General features: G+C 34.4%; 3 protein-coding genes across 4 annotated transcripts; 2 read left to right on the forward strand and 1 right to left on the reverse strand.

The window, feature by feature from the left end:
* Positions 1-8: 8 nt before the first annotated feature.
* On the forward strand, positions 9-3,370 carry LOC114713946 (CRS2-associated factor 2, chloroplastic-like). The gene is made up of 6 exons (XM_028898635.1): positions 9-785; positions 994-1,121; positions 1,816-2,041; positions 2,164-2,291; positions 2,451-2,595; positions 2,897-3,370. Exons 1-6 carry the CDS (start codon positions 125-127, stop codon positions 3,343-3,345), a joined length of 1,737 nt encoding a protein of 578 aa, XP_028754468.1. The 5' UTR covers positions 9-124; the 3' UTR covers positions 3,346-3,370.
* Positions 3,371-4,335: 965 nt separating this feature from the next.
* Positions 4,336-9,256, forward strand: LOC114713948 (uncharacterized). 2 transcript variants are annotated; one of them, XM_028898638.1, is made up of 9 exons: positions 4,336-4,565; positions 5,415-5,766; positions 6,593-6,626; positions 6,872-7,099; positions 7,757-7,846; positions 8,240-8,305; positions 8,395-8,486; positions 8,580-8,627; positions 8,847-9,256. In XM_028898638.1, the coding sequence occupies exons 2-9, from the start codon at positions 5,444-5,446 to the stop codon at positions 8,962-8,964; spliced, it is 999 nt and encodes a 332-aa protein (XP_028754471.1). In that variant the 5' UTR covers positions 4,336-4,565; positions 5,415-5,443; the 3' UTR covers positions 8,965-9,256. The 2 variants fall into 2 exon arrangements, with proteins under 2 accessions (XP_028754471.1, XP_028754470.1); XM_028898637.1 differs by lacking the exon at positions 4,336-4,565 and having other exon boundaries at positions 4,581-5,766.
* Positions 9,257-9,820: 564 nt separating this feature from the next.
* On the reverse strand, positions 9,821-12,981 carry LOC114713947 (signal recognition particle receptor subunit beta-like). The gene is given in 8 exon segments (XM_028898636.1): positions 9,821-10,308; positions 10,843-10,974; positions 11,225-11,373; positions 12,035-12,121; positions 12,315-12,397; positions 12,552-12,614; positions 12,617-12,694; positions 12,881-12,981. Coding segments are annotated over 7 exon segments (777 nt in total). The 5' UTR covers positions 12,690-12,694; positions 12,881-12,981; the 3' UTR covers positions 9,821-10,118.
* Between the last annotated feature and the right edge of the window lie 6,259 nt (positions 12,982-19,240).

A 19,240-nucleotide genomic window follows, 5' to 3' on the forward strand; every position in this document is an offset into this window, starting at 1 on the left:
CAGCAACTGAAAAACCTGAAATCTATCTTCCCTCTCTTCGCCTAAAATTTCTATCCATTTCAGTGGCAGCTTCAATATTGGTAAGTACTAGCTTTAACTAAAGTCTATCTTTTCCAAAACTTCCATGGTGATTGTAGCATCGCTACCTGGACGCAACCTCTTCTCGTCCTTACCTTCGACGCCACCACCCTCCGACCCCGCCGTCAACACCGCCACTCCTTCTCCTCCGATCCCAATTCCCAAGTACCCACCTCCTCGCAGATCCCTCAAGTCCCAAAAACCCCCTCCTGAACCCTCAAAACCCACTTCGAATCCTGCCCTGAAGCACCATCGCAATTCCAAGTACTACAAACCCATCAAAGATGGCGTTATTACATCTGACGGCGATCGCTCCGTCGTCATTGGCGAGTCCGGAGTGTCCTACCTTCTTCCCGGAGCCCCATTTGAATTCCAGTTTAGTTATTCGGAGACGCCGAAGGTAAAGCCGCTGGCAATTCGGGAGCCCGCGTTCTTGCCGTTCGCGCCGCCTACAATGCCGAGGCCTTGGACTGGTAAAGCGCCCTTGAAGAGCTCGAAGAAGAAAATCCCACTTTTTGATTCTTTCAATCCTCCCCCGCCGGGAACGAAAGGAGTGAAGCATGTTGAAATGCCAGGGCCGTTTCCACCTGGGAAGTATCCGCAGGAGGGGAAGACGAGGGAGGAGATACTTGGGGAGCCCTTGAAGAAGTGGGAAATAAGAATGCTTGTTAAACCCATGCTAGGTGAAAACCGTCAGGTTAATCTCGGTGAGTTCTAGATTGAACTGAGTGTTTGTTGTTTCTCATACGTTGAATTGTATGTTTCCTATACCATATGTCCGCATCAAGTACTATTTTCAAGTACTATAATGAGTGATTTCTTCAATGTGTCATGTATTATGTTGGGCTAGTGGTTCCCTACACGGCTTTTTTTATCAGAGTACTGAATACCATGACTTCTTGATGGGTTGTGTAGGAAGGGACGGATTAACACATAACATGTTGGAGTTGATACATTCACATTGGAAGCGATCCCGTGTTTGTAAAGTTCGCTGCAAAGGTGTCCCAACCGTGGATATGGATAACGTTTGCTATCATCTTGAGGTATCGTATTTTATTTCTCTTTTCTAACGTCTAATCCGGCTAGGTTGTAAGCATGGACCGCTTGCTCGGAAGTCGGTAGCATTTGTTCAGACTTAAATTGGTTTCCTATGAATTTTTCAAGTTCTAAGCTTTGTTAATATTTCAAAATCATGGTCTTGCTTTTGTTTTTAGAACTGACTTTTCTTCAATGATTTGACCATACTTTGACTTACTGAAGTTTTGTTTCAAATTACCCAGGCCTGGGCCTTTGGCTGGGAATTTTCCGTTTAACTTGTTGATCAAGGCACAGCATAATGATAATTCTAAAAGTTACATTAGATTTTGTATTTTGATGCATACAGTCATGACGCATAATAGAACCCGTGGTCTGGAAAGAGAGACATTATTTGGAAGAGCTGTTGTAGCCATGCCTTTCACACCGGCTTTTAGTATCAAGACAGGGATTTTAAAAATATATATATACCAATATTAATTTGAAGTCTTCTTTTTATTTCTTGTGAGTTAAGTAGATGCACTGCTTTCATGGCATCAAATCCGAAGGTCTTTGCAATTTGTAATCTGTTGAGTCTCACTTTCAATGTGCTTTGGTTTCTAATATTTCATTTTCTTGCTTCCCGTCAAATGTGTTGACTGATAATTTCATGCTGCTCTTTATTAGCTATTAATTCAAATATTATGTTTCCATTTATCATAGGAGAAAACTGGGGGTAAAATAATTCATCGAGTTGGTGGTGTGGTTTATCTTTTCCGTGGGAGAAATTACAACTATCGTACTCGTCCACAGTATCCACTGATGCTCTGGAAGCCAGCTGCTCCAGTTTACCCAAAACTTATCCAAGAAGCTCCAGAAGGATTAACAAAAGCTGAAGCTGATAAATTCCGTAAGAAAGGAAAAAAGTTATTACCAATATGTAAATTAGGTAAGACATCCATTTGGACTATGAGATCACTCTGTCATCCATGTTTGTGTGAGCACAAGATTTGAGGTTGAGTCTTCTGACTGTCAAATTTGAACGACTGATTTACTTTAATCATATTGCAGCTAAAAATGGGGTCTACGTTTCCCTCGTGAAAGAAGTAAAACATGCTTTTGAAGGAAGTCCTTTGGCGAAAATTGACTGCCAGGGGTTGGAACCCAGTGATTACAAGAAAATAGGAGCCAAGCTTAAGGTTAATTTTCTTTTTAGGCCTGTTTATACACGACCTGGCTAATTTTACCTGTACTACATAATAATTCTGTTATCGTTCCCCCTGCGCCTATTCATTTATGCGTTTCTCAAGTAATGACACATGAAAATGTTATTCTGTTTCTTGATCTTGTGTTCGCAGGAATTGGTTCCTTGTGTGCTATTGTCCTTTGATGATGAACAGATATTAATGTGGAGGGGGAAAGATTGGAAATCAATGTATCCTCAAGCTCCCCCAGTTTTAAGCCGTCCTGAAGTTGGTATTGCAGGGAACTTGGACAATTCAGGTATGTTGAGGAGAATATTGTGGCACAGTATTTTCCTTTAAATGTGTTTGACAATTTCATTCTATTGACTTTTTTGCATTAGGCAGCTCTTTTTCCGTTGACACAAGTAATAATGACTTAATGAAATCATGATGAAAATATTACCTAGAGGTACCTCAATAGTTATCACAAACTATGGTTTGGTGATTGTTTCCATACTCCTACCATATTACCCCCATGCAGTGAAACGTAGAAGTATCATTGGCTAATAGTATTGTGGGGCTTTGATTTGATGATATGGTATGTTGACCATGTTGATCAGGTGAGACTGAGGATGATCAAAATAAGCTTGATAAAAACATGATTCCTTCAAGCCCAAAAATGACATCGCTGTGGAAGCGTGCGATAGAGTCGAGCAAAGCACTGTTATTGGATGAGATTATTGATGATCCTGATGCTCTCTTGGAGAAGGTAGAGGAATTTGAGGTTGCTTCACAGGCCACTGAACACTCCTCCCCGGCACTCATATTCTCCAGTGAAGATGGTGATGCTGCTACTAAAGGCTCACTTGCAGACTTTGAAGAAGACAGCAGTTATCCTAGTGATGGCTTCACTAATGAGGATGACGATGACGAAGAAGATTATCTGTATGACAACTATGATGAATATGACGAGGATGAATCGAATGGTGTGGTGGGTTCATCAGCCGCACCTGGATCACTACCTATTGACCTAATTGCTGACAAGCTCAGAATAAGACGAGACAAATAAGAGTTTGATGGGGTCACTCGCATGTCTCCCTGTGTAATTTTGAAGAGCTTGTGCATTCAGAAGGTCTGTTGATGTTTAGGGAGTAGGCAGTAGCTGGCCTGAAATGTAAAAAAATACCCACTAATGACAAAACTGTGTATATAGTTCAGTCCCCTTTTTTTACCTATAATGCTCTTAAGTTTGAGTCCTTGTTCAAGAGAAAAGAATAACTAAATGTTAAAATTGAACCAACAAAGGGTTAGGTTTACGAAAAAGATTTAATCTCTCATGACATAACGAATCATGATTTAAATTTCATTATGAGAGGTGTTTATGTTTAGGGTTGAACAAGTTGTCTCCAATAGCATTAAAAGGATGCTAGTGTGTAGCCAAAAAAAAAAATCTTTAAATTTTAATTATTAACAGAATGAATATGATTTTTAAAATTAAATTTTTAGTATTTAAAAAGATATCCTTGAAATTCTTCAGCCAAGAAAACTCAAATCTTAAAATTCTATAACAGAATTCTTTATAGCTTGTCTAAAATTTTTATATTATTTTTTTATTTTTGTCCATATTAATTATTCATGAATTTTAAGGCATTAGTTATTCATTCCCTCGCACGATCTCCATAAAATAAATTTTACGATTTTAATTAATTTTGTAATTACGTTATTTCTATTTTAAAGTATATTTTGCTAACTCTTTGCATCAGGGAAAAAAACCTATTTTTGTTAACGCTCCGCGCGATGTTTAATGTGACTAAGACCTGTAAATTCATAGGCAGGCACGGTTCTCCACGACTGCATGCTAATAGTAATGAGCTCAAACTGCCAACTGCAGCCGGACTGAAAAAACTCTACCACCCACAACCAAATTGATAATTCATCACTGATTAATAATATAATAATTATAATAATAATCAACTCCGTTATGAACACGCAACGGAGATTGACATGCAATTAGAGAATAATATTTTCAACGAAAAGTTGGTTCCGTCTTCACTGGGATCCTGAATCTTCTCTGATATCAGCAAAGGAAGCATCTTAGTTATTTTTTTTGGACAAAAACAAACGAAGGATTTGCTTCTTTCCCCAAAGCAAATTCGTTACGGGTTGAACTGTACACACAGCTCTCTGGCCCTCTGGGTCCTCTCTCTCTTTCGTTGCCAACGAAAAGGAAGAAGCAAAGCATCTTCCTTTAACATCGACCACTATCTTCTCTGAGTTTTACTTGTAACAGTAAGTTCTTCATCTTCTTTTCCTTCTCTTTTTTGTTTCCTTATTAAGAATCATTTTACGGAGGTAACGAACTTTTGGGACTTTGGGTGAAACCCATTCGAAGAAAGGAATCTAAGTTTGGATAGATTGATAAATGAGCAAGCTTTCTGTACCTGATCTCTTAGTTTTGTCCCTTGTCTCCTGCACAAATTGTGTTTTCGTTCTCAAGGGATGGCTATAACAAAGTTCTGCTTTAATTCTAGCTGTTTTCTTTTTTGCATTTGTGGCGGGGGACATACAAGCTTGAACACGCACTCCATATTTAGCATGTGCTAGTCGGGAAGCTCTCACACGTTTTGTTCCTAAAACCCTGCATTTTTCAGTTTGATTTTTCTAAATTCTCAGTTTTGTTCCCGACTTGATTCCTGTCATGCTTCAAATATCTTTGGTCTTGATTAAGTTTATGATCTTTCGTTGAAATAGTTTATGTCAGTTCCTTTCCTTCGTGGTTTCCGGGGGTGAGTCAGTTGAGAATTTGAGATGTTCTTGACTGATTCTTAGTTTTCCACAAAATTTATTTGGACTACTTGCTGGCTATTAACTCCTGTCTGCTTTATCATTCAAATGTGCGCAAACACTTCAACTATTGCTTTTGCCTTTTTGGTGGGAAGAACATTTTTCTTTCTACTGTCATTATAGCCATCTTACTCTCCCTAGTTTTCCACTTAAATGATAGCTTTCACTCTATCGTTTACTCATGCACACTTGCCCTTGGGTGTCTGGGCTTAAATGAGTACATAGAGCATTAAAAATCATACCAGGAAGACATTTTGTTGAGCATTTGTAAGTGACTGATGAGTTTCTTGTCAGGATACTCGAGCCATACTTGGCAACCCGTCATGACTGCAGATACTACTAACCCAAGCTATTGGCTAAATTGGAGGTTCTTCCTCTGTGCACTATGGATTTTCATCTCTATGTCTCTGGCAGCTTTATTAATTTGGAGGCATGAAGGATTCAATAAATCAAGACTTGAGAGGAGAGAAAATCAAAGAGATGAAGCTGGGCTATTATATGAGGATGAAGCATGGCAGACGTGTGTTAAAGGAATTCATCCTGCTTGGCTGCTTGCTTTTAGAATAATTGCTTTTCTTGTACTTTTGGCATTGATCATCGCCAATGTGGCTGCTGATGGGGGAGGCATATTTTACTTCTACACTCAGTAAGCTACATTATCTCACATCACTGTATATTTCAGTCTTGTCAGCATCTATTCCATGATAAGATGGACTAGACAAAGTATGAAAATCCTTGCTTGAAATAACATACCCTCATTTCTCAAGGTTTCCATATGTCATGCTCTTTGATATAGTCATATCGTTAAAAGGAAATTATTCTTTATCGACCCATATGTTAAACTTGAACGTATCTTGTTTTCTTACTACCTCAAGTGGCAAGTTAGAAACTTCTTATATTTATTTGTGTGCCTTTTATGTTATTTTGGTTAAATTGTATACAAAACCAATGTTGGACTTTGAGTTTTGTGCAGACAACCTCCCAACCTATAAAATTTGACAATGAATCTCCTAAACTTTCCAATTCGCCCCTATAACTCCCTGTCAATGGTCTGATATTTCATTAACAGAAGCATGGCAAGTCAAGGACAATGAAGCCATGTAAACTATATTTTATATAGATAACATTCTTAAACGTTGGGTAATGTACAAGTAACCACATGACACATCACAATTTTATTGTCCAAGTAATAGACTAACTAACAAAAGGAGGATTATCTGTATAAATTTAGAAGTTACAGAGGTTCAATATCTAATTTTAAAGGTTTACAGATTTCCTACTCTTAAAACAAAATTCAGGGAAGGTTATGTGTAATTGAACCTATTTTACTATAGATCAAGTTTCAGAAAAAAAATTTTACAATAGCTTATTGATGTTATATCGGACATAGCTATTAGTCAACAATAGAGAGCTTATGTTAGCTATGGAAAAATCTAATATGATATAATCGTGTTTTTTTTCCTCCATGGCAGGTGGACATTTACTTTGGTCACTATATACTTTGGGGTAAGTTGTTCACATGTTACCTCTTTTATATTACACCAAAAGTTCGCAGAATGAAACTCCCATAGAATTTTATGTATTTCTATTTTATGGGGCAGTTAGGACTTAGGTATTTAATATTTAACTCAACTCATTGAATTAGAGTCTCAGTAAATCAGTTGAATTATAAAATTAATCTGTGGAGTTTCCTTTTGTCTGTATTTTAGTTTATATGCTCACCTGACTTTTGTTCTCAATTTTACCTATAGGTTGGATCATGTTTGTCCATATTTGGATGCTTTATTTACCCAAACAAATTTGTTGACGACGCGGTCAATCATTCTTATTTAGATACAGAGCTAGGCATATATGTGGCTCCTAGACTTGGGGGTGGTGAAGATATGTCTAACCTTCCAAAGAGTTCACATTCCCATCAAGAACCTTATGCTCCAAGAACAGCTGGTTTATGGGGTTATATTTTTCAGATACTTTTTCAGGTAACTTTTTCTTCCCGCACCTCCCCCCTGGCGGCCCCCCCACTGGTGGAGACTTTTTATATTACGTGAGAATTTTATCCTTTAAATTTAACCAAACCATGTCATTCTTTGTAATCTTTTATATAGTCAAGATGCAATGCTGACTATTTTTTAAATGTTTGGCTTATAAAAGAAACTGAATATATTTTTCAAACAATTTGAATCCTTATCTATCAAACGTCTTTGCTTTACACTAGGCAAGAAAGATTGTGCCATAATGTTATTGTTCCATGGCTGAAAAGGCAGATTCCTTCACAAAATATGCAATTCTCCTATATGCTTATGTTGAGTATCTTCCAGGAAAGCACTACCCTGAGTATGACTTTAGTTTGATAAAGAGCCAGAGGGTTTGAATTTGGGCCTGTTGAGTGGTGAAGTACCCAAAACCATCAGAAGTTTGCAAAATGCTGACAGTCTGTGAAATAGCCTCTGTTTCAGCCGTGCTCCTAGGGCATCTTCTTAGGCATCTTGCCTGCGGTCATATCATTCATAAAATGCTTAAGTTTTTGTTATACATTTTGTGTTTTTGTTTTTAAATGCTTTTAAGAGTCCACTCCTATTTTACGTTGAACTAAGGAAATTTATTGTTGTTTTCTTCTTTTTCTTTCAAATGATCAGACTTGTGCAGGTGCTGTCGTGCTCACTGACTTTGTGTTCTGGTTCATCATTTATCCATTTTTGACATCCAAAGATTACAGCCTGAACTTTGTAAGTATGATTTTCTTATTGTGCCTTGATTATCATTTGTCCTTTTGAAGGTTATGAACTTTGTAAGTATGATTTTCTTATTGTGCCTGGATTATCATTTATCCTTTTGGAGGTTAAGTTTTATGCTTAATAAACAGATAAAACTGTCAATAGAAAGTGTGTGCTCTCGCTTTCAACCTTCATATTTATTGAAAAATGCAAACTAATTTGTACATTTTCATTGAATATTAAAATAGCTTCTCACTCTTTTCACCATTTTGCAACTTATATCTATGAAAGTAATTGATTATTTTTCTTATATTGTCAGAGAAATACTCAAAAATTCTCAATTTCTAGTCGATTGTTTTTATACATTTTCTTTAATCTGAATATAGTTGCACTTCTCAATTTCAGTTGATTGTTTGTTTGCACTCCATTAACGCTCTTTTCCTCCTTGGGGACACATCATTGAATCGCTTGGTGAGTCAAGTTTTAACTTTCTACTAGTTCATGTTTTTCCCAGACTATAGAGCTCAAATTCTACATCTATTTTCTGTTGATTTATGCAGAGATTTCCGATGTTTCGGTTTGCATATTTTGTCCTGTGGACAACAATATTTGTTGTTTTTCAGTGGATCATCCATGCCTGTGTTTCAATTTGGTAAAATAGCCCATCCCTTACCTTGTTTTGATCATAACTTGTGCATGAAGAAACCTGAGTCTGATGTTTACAATATGCTAACCTCTGTTACAGGTGGCCTTATCCTTTCCTTGACTTATCATCCTCATATGCACCTCTATGGTATGTCGTTGGTTCTGTTTCAGCTTTAGCTTCTTGATTCGATTGAGCATAAACCAATGCATTATGTTATTGCCAATTATGCATGCTTTTCTTTCAAGACATGAAGATAGACAATCTCTTGGGTAGACCGAACCAAACAGAGATCCTCACAATGTTGCAGTATTTAGTTATAAAAGTTTTGGTTCGGTTGAGCTTATTTTTTTGGCCTATTGGACTTAGGTACTTGGCTGTTGGGTTACTGCACATTCCATGCTATGGCGCCTTTTATCTAATAATAAGGTTGAAGCTCTCATGGTTGTCAAGAGCATTTCCTGATTCCTGCCAGTTTGTACGGTAATAACACATTATATGATTTTAATTAATTAATAACAAGGCAATAATCCTAGCTGAGCCATTTTAGATGTTAGATTTTGATGATACGAGATAGCTGTTGTACCAACAAAATAGTGCTTCCTAGAGAGGCATTTGTGAAGGGGAAGATTTGTATGTATGTAGGTGTGATGTTTGAATTCGTTTCTGAAACTAAGATGTATCTTTTTAAGAGCTCGTGAATAGTTTCTTGTTCTTTTGTATATTTTGTGCATCTTTCAATATACATCTTTCGAAATAATGAAATACTTTTATGCGGGGACAAATATAGTTGAATTTTTCGTTCTCCATACAGGCGCAAGTGCCGCTGGGGCACACAAGATTGGATTTTTTTAGAACAAAAAAAAAATGATATTAATATATCATGTCGAAGTCGGAGAAAAAAAAACCTTAAAAACCAAGTAGTGTGTGAGATTAAAGGGTAGGATCTCTTCAATTGATAATGAACGAGTTGAGCTTCGAATGGCCGGTCCGCAACAACACCCCCACCCAAAAGGGAAAAAAAATGTAGTTAGTGTTTAATTTTAAAAGTTGATTGATTATTTATGAAACACATGATCAAATGATCCTCTTACCATGCAAAATGAAATCCGCATGGTTCATAAGCTCCAAAAAAACAATCCTACAATTATAGTTATGTGTCGCTCCAGAAGATTCAGAAGACGTAGCTCACATCACATTAATGGGCTCCTTTCTTGTTGGGAGGGAAGGGTTTTATTTCCAATTTCGAGAATTTTACATCATGTACAAAGAAATCCAAGTTCACCAAATGTGAAAATCAAGCTGAACAGATGAGATAACTAATCTGACCCAAGAAACGAATAGGACAGGGGTGCCAAAAATATCAGTAAGCAAACAAGCAGAGGACAATCAAGGGATCAACAGATCAAAATGCCCACTCGGACAAGAAAAATTATCCAAATTCAAATCAGTTGATTCATAACCAATCATACACCAGGAGTTCCCGTCAGTTGGTCCCCCCTATTTTGACCCCCTCTACTTTACTTCTTCCCTTCTTTCTTGCCAATTACAAGAAAAACTGCTAGGCTTCCCCAAGTTCTGACAACCGAGCAGACCAACCCAGGCCAGCTCTCATACATTGAAATTAACTATAACATCCAGCTAAGGCTTCACGTATTTTCTGATAAACTGTTCCAACTGAGATATCTCGCCATTTAAACCAGAAGCTTCTGCAGTTGTAACTTCGTTATAGCACTGGGAAAAAGAAAATGGTTCCCCAGCAACACCAAGGGTAAACTCGTTGGTAACGTCGGCATCTGATACTGCACTTCTTGATGCCCGCAATTTATCACTGCATAAGGATAACAAAAGCCAAATGAAGTTGACGGATTAAAAAAGTAATGCTGTACTGTCAGTCACAGGGATTATTAAACAAATATCAGATATATTTCAGATAAAAACAAAGCAATCTTGATCCCCAACGACAAGATAAATGAAAGAAGTTACAAAGGCTAACAATAAAAAGCACTTGGTTAATGTCGAAAGAAGCATTACATTCCTTCTAAAATCTCTATCCGATCAAGGGGTATAATTTCACATTCCACAGTGAACGAAAAAGATGTCATGGCCATGTAATGGTCCACACAAACTCCTAAGTCTTAAATGCGCTTCTGATCCTTCTAGTTTTATCGAAGTTTAATTTCATCCCTCCTAGTTTAAAAATAAACAATGTTGCTCCCCTATTTTTTTAAAATAATCAATTCTACCCTGGTCTTATTTTGTGAAAATCTAAAGTGCATAGAATAGCCGCATTTATGTTAACTGCTAAAGTAACTCATCAAAGATTATACGAGTAGCATCAAGGAATTGGGATTTGAAGCCATACATTTCCTTCTCCATCTGTCTGCGGATAAAGTCCTTGGAATGAGCAGTGACTTTGTCTGTCTTATTGCAGAGAATAAGCAAAGGAATCTTCTTCCTCACAACACTTCCCTTAGTCAAAATATCATATAGATACCTTCAAAAAATAATAAGTGTTAGAATACAGGTACTAAAATGCTAATTTCCTAACGAACTTGGGGAGAGGTGGAAGGTTAATTGTTTAAAACTTTAAGTCCCACTGCCAATTGCATAGTACTGACTCGACAGTACTATTGGCATTAAGGATGAAAACCTTTTCGTAAAGATGATAATCTAGAAAGTAGCAACAAGATGTAAAAATAATTGCACACAATGTAGCAATGCACAATACAAGCAGAGGGATTTACTCAGAAGCAGCACGGCAGTTTGGTAAGAATTCCAAAGCATCAACCACAAAAACTATGCCAGCTGCTTTAGGTAAGTATTCATCCAGTTTGGGCCGAAGACGAGAATGCCCAGGCACATCAACAAGATGGACAGGCTTTATCTTACCCTTCTGTTAAGGAAACAAGAACAGCATTTGTTCTAGTGTTATGATTTCACAATCAACATAGCAAAACAAAAGATAACATTTACCATTTTATAATTCCAATCTAAAAGCAATATTAGCACTATTTAGAAGAAAAAAGTAGATGTCCTCTAATAATTATAGACAATAAGGTACGTGATAGAGACCAAAACAAGCATGGAAATTCATCCTTGAAAAATTGACTTACAAAGTGTAAGGGCCATGCCCCTTGCCAAGCTCCTGTTCTTAATTTTCTCAGTCTTCTCTATTTCTCCCCACTTTTCCCCTTTCTTTCAAATTGTGATATTGTTGAGTGAAGATGCATTTTATTTAAAGGATCTGTGTAATGCGTTGTACATATACTGAGTAGATATAGAATAATGCCCTTGTGTTTTAAGTAGGGACATTGATGATAGGAAAAGTAAGCATCTATAGACGACCCATTTAGATTCAAATTCGTTGACAAATTTAGGAGAAGAAAAATCACGATCTTGTGAATTAATCTCACTTGGCTTAATCCCAAAGTTCAAAGGAAACATTTCATTTAAACGATATATTATAAAAATGTAAATTGGCAGATAGAATATTAGAAAAGTCAACCAAAAAAAATTGCACGTTGCACCTCTCACTCAAAAGTTTAACGTTGTACCTTTGTTGTGTCAGAATGAAGATTAAATGTGCCTTCATTACGTTCCATTGATGTAACAGTTCCCTGATGAGTAGAGCCATCCCTAAGCTGACACAGGCATAACAAAATACATCAAAACTATATAAGAAAATAGTCAAAATATCCATAAATAAATGGAAATGAACAATAAATGTCAAGTATTCAATATTCATAGCAAATGAATACGGATATGTCAGCCAACTATAATGACTTGAGGTGCCAGTATGATGGGTATTATGTAAGAATGTCATGTGGAGCTTACCTGATAGAACAGAACAGTTTTCCCGCTCCCACTCAGGCCAGTGAGTACAATGGTATTAGACTTTGCACGTTTAAACAAGCGAACTACAAAATAAAACACAACAATTGCAAAATCAGTAATCGTTCTAAATTAATCAAAATGAGCAACATCATATAAGAAAAGCACACACTAATCAATATGGAAAAGAACGAGTAATTATGAGGAACAGGGCAACAAAATAGGGATGTAACCACTTACTCAACAGTAGTAGTATGACTGTAAATGCCAATACAGCAGCGGCAGCATACAGCTGTTCCGGGGAACCTGACGAAAATACTCCAGACCCAGACGCCACCAGTGAGCAACTTGTTCCTTCCACTGTTCGAATTCTTCCATTGGCCCTAGAGCATTTGAAATAACAAAATTGAATAGAGCCCAAAAAAGGCCTGTGTCGAATATAATCAAAGGCCTCCCAAGTGTGAGGCGTTTTATGGTTGCGTTTTTGACACACAGATTTTCCTCGGTTCAGAAAGTAAGAAATGGATAAACTTGACAAAGAAATTAGGAGAGAGGAAAACCAATTTTACCGGCCGGTAAATGACGGCAGCCCGACGAGAGAGGCAGCGAGAGGGAGGACGGAACGGCGTAACGTCCGACACCGAGAGAGACCAAGGTTTCCGATCTGCAGATCTGGAGGGTCGACGATTACTTGAGCCTTTTGAAATCAAATCCAAAACGACGATGTAGAGGTGTCGTTTTGGCGTCTTTGCGAGCTCACTTGCCCCGTGGTCCTGAGTTCTGACCGAAGGTAAACTTTTCTGTTCCTTGGTTTCGCCTAAACTCCCTTTTCGTTTTTGGAGAAGATTGGGGATAAAGATAAATTTCTCGTTATAAATTTAATTAGCAAATAACTTCTAAAATAATTGATTACATAATAAAAGATTAGTAAGTTACACAAAGAGAAGATAATTTGCACAAAACATTATTTGAATATAAGAGATTAGTAATGCAAACAAAATTTTTTATTTGTATTAAGAAAAATTGAATTGCACATCGTATAAAGAAAGATTATTGCATATAAAGAAAGATAAATTGCACGTAAAAGAAGTTCAATTATACAAAATACTTAAGTCACATTTGCCAATTAAATTTTCAACAAGAGATTTATTCCAATTTTTCCTTCCCTCTTCTTCTTCTTTTTTTTTTTTTTTTACAGCCTCCAAAATTTGAAACTTCTATTATATTTGGGGAGAATGACCAAAAAAAAACAGTTAGAAATTACAAATCTCAAATCAGGTTTGGTAATACAACCTTATTTGGTATTGACAAGTCTGAATTTGCAAATGACAATAAATTTTTGTTAACATCCCTTGTTCGGTATTTACAAAATTTCAGCTTTTTTTGTTGTCATTGTTCCTTATATTTGTTTTAGGTTCTTAATAAAAATTTCATATACTTATAAACATAAAAGGATGACATGTAAATTTTAGTGGTTAGTATGTAAATGAGGAGATAAAAAATATTTAACTTCCCTGTTTAAAATATATTAATAATTTCCCCAGAAATTGATTGTGCAATTGATTGATGAGTAATTTCTTAGCAATGCAGCCTGGATTGAGATATGAAGATGGATGCTTTCAATAGAATTAATAATAATAATTAATAATAAATGTGTTGCTAAATAATCTTGAAACTCCAAATAGCGGAGCATGGTTATAAAATATATTACTTTCGGTTCTTAGGGGGTGTTTGCTTTGCAAGAATATTTTTACGTAAATTAAGACAAAATTTCTCTTATATATTTACTTTGTATATTATAGAATTACTTTTAAAATTATAATTTGATTTTCATCCAAACACCTATTTAATATAAAAATCAATTAACAAATTTGAAAATATCAATAAAGTTAAATAAATTATTTAATTATATCACATATTACATAATCCCTCTAAAATACTTATGTATGTCATTAGATTATATATCAGTTTATAAGTTATACAAATTAGTTTGAAGAAAAACAATAAACATAAAGACTTTAAATTAATTTATTTAGCTTCACTGGTTTCTCCGGATTAATTAACATACTCTTAAGGACTAAAAATAGTGTAATTTATTTGACTATACATATAAAACCCCAATTTGTATCCATTGGGTTTTACGTTTTATATCCAATCATAGCTATGTATGACTTATCCTCCTTCATTAATTTTTTTTTTTTAAATTAAGCTGCTCGCCCACTTATGAGTAGTTGGTAGGTGACCATTAAGCCTCCAAGCATATGTAGTTATTATTCAAGTTTTAATGAGCAATTTGCTAAAGCAGGTCAATGAAATAAGGCTGCCGGATTGACCCATTGGTGATAGTCTTGCTGATGAGAGTTTTCAGTAGAAAATTACTTTTCCATTACTTTGATCAACATTAACAGGCTTCCAACACACACTTAGATTGCCATAAATGACGTAAAAGTATTTATTAATATTAAAATACATTCTTAATATAATATAGTAGAGGTCTTATAACCAGGACATGCAGTAGTACTCCTCCAGTCCTTAATATAATACACATTTAACTAATTTAACTAGATTAAGAAAGTTAGGTAGGTTAGTTAATTATAAGAAATGACACGTTTTTCCTAAAATACTATAATCATCCTTCTTAATACTTCATCTTCCTCTTCTACTTGATTATGGTTGATGGATTATCCATGAGGGTAGTTTAAAGAAAATTGATAAATATGAGAAATGGGTTTTATATTTAGGACCAAAACCAACTCAACAATTGGGTCCTATATTAAGGACCGGAAGAGTACTTATTATATAGCCCCTAATTTGGCAAAAGAAAAAATATAAGCCCTTATTAAAAACTTTATATAAATTAATGAAGTTGATTAAAATTATTTTTTTTAAATATCAAACAACCCCCAAATAGAAGTCTAGCTAACCGGTGGGGAATAGTTTTTATGATTAGTTACGAATTTTAGGTGGAAAATTACCCCCCCCAATCTATTGTTACAAAAAACAACTACTAAAATCACACAATTCACAGTGCCAGTTAACTTTGATTAAAAGTAATAAATTTGTAAACTATATATATGTGTGTGTGTTTTTCTATGTATACTCTTACTCGTAAAAAAAGATATCAAAAATAGTGACTAGAAATTTATTTTAATAGGGGTAGAAGTTAAAAGACTCATTTAAAATTTCAGATAAAGAAAATCTGTTTCTTATATCTAAGAATGCTATTATAAGAAAAATTATTTTTTTCCCCAAAAAAGAGAGGGAGGGAGTGATATTTTAAATAAAACATGCTAGAGGTCGATAGATGGATAGATAAGGATGGGAGAAAGTATATAATAAATGAAAAACTATTTCATGTTTCCTGCCTCGCCCTTGAGTTATGTTGCTTTTGTTCATTTTGGATATCTTTCCTTCTCCAGAGCAGGAACTCCCATGGCCATTATGTGTAGAAACTTATAATTTTTCTAAATCTGATTTGGAGTTAAAAAAAAAAAAAAACCAAGTTGTATACATTGAACCTAATTTAAATCCTTATTATATGATAACAGAATTTTATGGTTGCCAAAATTCTATTTCTCTACTATAGGAAATATTAGCATGCCCTCTAATTAGTTTCCATATGATAAGACTATTTCAACAAGAAACATTAAGATGAGCCTTCCTGCATCATCACCATTTCGACAAGAAACATTTTTTAAAAAAATGTTTTTAATACCTTTTTTTAACAACGGGTGAAAAAATTATCAATTTAATGTATTTATTAGTTTGTGCATTTAAGATACAAATAACTTATAAATAGAAATTATAAGAAATTGGTTAAGAATATTGTTTAGGCTAAAAAAGCTGACTTTCTCGCTAGAAAATCTTTACCTCTTTTGTTTGTGGAAGGCTTTACTTCAAATAATTACACCTCTAGTTTTAAATATAAAAACTAGATGACTAATCTAGAGAAATTAAGAAAATAAGTTAAGTTAATTATTTATAATAAATATGTATTGTTTTTTTCTAAAATACTGTTGGTAATCAAGTGTATTGGTTAAAATTATCATTATTAAAAGGATTACATTAGGAAAAATATATATAAATATACAAAAACAAAATGAAGTTAGGTCTTATATTTAAAACTAATATAAAAATTAAATAAGATTTTATATTAAGAATATATTATAACTGTTCAAAGAATTTGCCACGAGGCTTGGTATAAGTTATAGGCCTATAGAAAATTCTTTGCTAAAACGAGCTGCATTCTCTTAACAGACGCTGCATTAGTAGTGGACTGGAAGGACTATGGTATCAAGATTTACCGATGCCTTTTCACTATTAGAATCTTTCTTGAATTCTTAAATCCGAGGAAGAGTTTTCATTTATATACTCAGGTGATGTGTCACCCTCTTTTTGAACTGTGACGCCCTTGTTTATGACAGGGGATTTATTACGTTATGCTATTTTTTATAATTAATATAAGAATTTATTTAATTTTTATTTTGATTTTAAATAGAAAATTTTAATGTATTTTGTCTCTTATATTTATTTATTTTTTTAATATTGTCTTTGTAATAATTGTTATTTTAACCAATATTTTAAGAAAACAATACCTATTTATTACAAATAACTAATTTAATTAATTTTTTTATTCTACTAAAATTAATCAGCTAACTCTTATATTAAGAACTAAAGGTAGTATTTTTTTTTAGTCTTTTTGTAAATAAATGAAAATATATTTATTAGAAAAGGCTAAAAAGGGGTGGACTGATACACGCGTTACACGCGTCAAACTGACATTTGACCAGGTGAATGCCAGATTTAATTTGGATTATTTTGACTCGGCGATTTGTCCAATTGGTTCGGCTCAGGGATTGTCTGGATAAGATCAAAACTATGGTTTCAGATGTGCTTTTACGGTATATGAAACAAATATATGAAGGAGATTGCTTTGATTTGCCGAAAAATGCTTCTGGAAAGTTATTTTAAAGGCATCCAAATACCCTCTCAATGTCTCAATAAGTCAAATCGGACTTTGGGGGGGGGGGGGGATTTATTTTATTTGCTTTTCTGAAAACTGAAAACTTTTCAATGTAAATGGCAATTAATGGTCCGTTCGTTTTTCCGTTTTTAGCCGCCTCTCTCTCTAGCTCTAATATGTGCTGTTATTTCCGAAACGCCTTACTGTTTCTTTACATCTATCTTATTTACGAGTTAATATTATTTTTAGTTTCTGAAATTTGTCTTCATCTTAATCTTGACCTCTGAAGTTTGAAATTAGTTGTTTTAATTCCTAAAACAAATTTAAAACCAGTGATTTTGATCTCTAAAACAAAGTTTAAGGAGCCAAAAAATATTGTCCGAGGAATAAAAAAAAATCAGACCAAAATAAAGTTAAATTTTAGGCATTGACTCAAATTTCACGGATCAAAATTAAAACAAGACCACATTTTCAAAACTAGAGATAACACTGACATTTTATTTATTCAACAGTATTTTTTTTTGGTGAAATATTTATTCAACAGTATTGGTGACGATAATTATAATATAAGTTTGTGTTTTATATCACCTAACATTTTATGAAATAGTAGATATACACGAACTAACCAAGACAACTACATTCTACTAAACAATAAGAGCCACAAAAAAAAAAAAAACATCATGAACAAGTAAAGACATAGGAATATTTGAATTAAAAAAAAAAAGACATAGGAATATGTATGGAAAAAAAACAATTTTGTTTACCGAGAAAATAACAAGAATACAAGCAAAAGAGAAAAGAAAATGATCCTTGTCATTCGACTCTTCCGGATTAAAAAAGGTGATGAATGATTAAATATTTGAAAGAAAAAAAAAGAAAAAGAGAAACATTATCAAGCCCAAGAGCCTTCCTAACTTGATCATGGAAGAAGGGGGACGATTATCTTAATGTAAGATTATTTTTGTTAGTCAACCCTTAATGTAAGATTTACTATATATAATTTGACTTTATTTATTAAATTATTAAGTTATTACATACACATCTTATTTGATATACTATCTCCTCCGGTCCTTAATATAAGATCTTGTTTGACTTTTATTTTAGTTTTAAATATAAAATCTCAATTCACTTTGTCTTTCATATTTATGTACTCCTCCGGTCCTTAATATAAGACCCATTTAACTAATTTGATTAGATTAAGGAAGTTAGGTAAGTTAGTTAATTATAAGAAAAATGACACATTTTTCCTAAAACATCATAATCATCTTTCTTAATACCCCCTTTCCCTCTTCTATTTGATTATGGTTGAGGGAGTATCCATAGGGGTAATTTAGAGAAAATTGATAAATATGAGAAATGGGTCTTATATTTAGGACCAAAACCAACTCAAGAATTGGGTCCTATATTAAGGACCGGAGGAGTATTTTTTTTAAAGATAGTCCTTCTAATAATGATAGTTCTAGCCACTATACTTGATCAATAAGGATATTTTAGGAAAGATAACATCTATATATTACAGATAATTAGCTTAATTTATTTTCTTAATCTTCTCAAATTAATCAACTAACTCTTATAATTAAAACTAGAAGTAGTATTAAATATAGTATTTAGTAGGTTCTCCAGTCTTTAGGATTGAAAAAAATATTATTTGACGGGCACGATCTCTTCTTTTACAAGTCAAAAACAACAATTGCTTCATTAATATTTGGGCAGCGGATGCAGAAATTATGACAAGGCGTTACACTGATCAACGGTGATAGTTGAGAAAAGAAGATCAACGGCATCCAACACCCCCACGTGCACAGCAAAATCCGTTGTCGTTCTCGCTGTAGTTGAAACGTTGGTCCGAATTGAAGGAGGTAGGTACCGCATGTGTTCTGCGTATTCGTCTAATTCCCCTCTATAAGCAATCACCAAAATAAATGCTCGTTTTCGAGCTGAACCCGACCTACCCCTCATTTTTTAA

Source organism: Neltuma alba, unplaced genomic scaffold (assembly GCF_004799145.2).
Source record: "Neltuma alba isolate B1F8T4 unplaced genomic scaffold, ASM479914v2 tig00011480_pilon, whole genome shotgun sequence".
Classification (NCBI taxonomy): Eukaryota; Viridiplantae; Streptophyta; class Magnoliopsida; order Fabales; family Fabaceae; genus Neltuma; species Neltuma alba.

Coding starts and splice junctions, on each gene's coding strand:
- LOC114713946 (XM_028898635.1), top strand. CDS start 125: ATGGTGATTGTAGCATCGCTACCTGGACGCAACCTCTTCTCGTCCTTA. Junction 2,292..2,450: donor AAATAGGAGCCAAGCTTAAG/GTTAATTTTCTT, acceptor TTGTGTTCGCAG/GAATTGGTTCCTTGTGTGCT. Junction 2,596..2,896: donor AGGGAACTTGGACAATTCAG/GTATGTTGAGGA, acceptor CATGTTGATCAG/GTGAGACTGAGGATGATCAA.
- LOC114713948 (XM_028898637.1), top strand. CDS start 5,399: ATGAGTTTCTTGTCAGGATACTCGAGCCATACTTGGCAACCCGTCATG. Junction 5,767..6,592: donor ATATTTTACTTCTACACTCA/GTAAGCTACATT, acceptor CCTCCATGGCAG/GTGGACATTTACTTTGGTCA. Junction 8,628..8,846: donor TCCTCATATGCACCTCTATG/GTATGTCGTTGG, acceptor TATTGGACTTAG/GTACTTGGCTGTTGGGTTAC.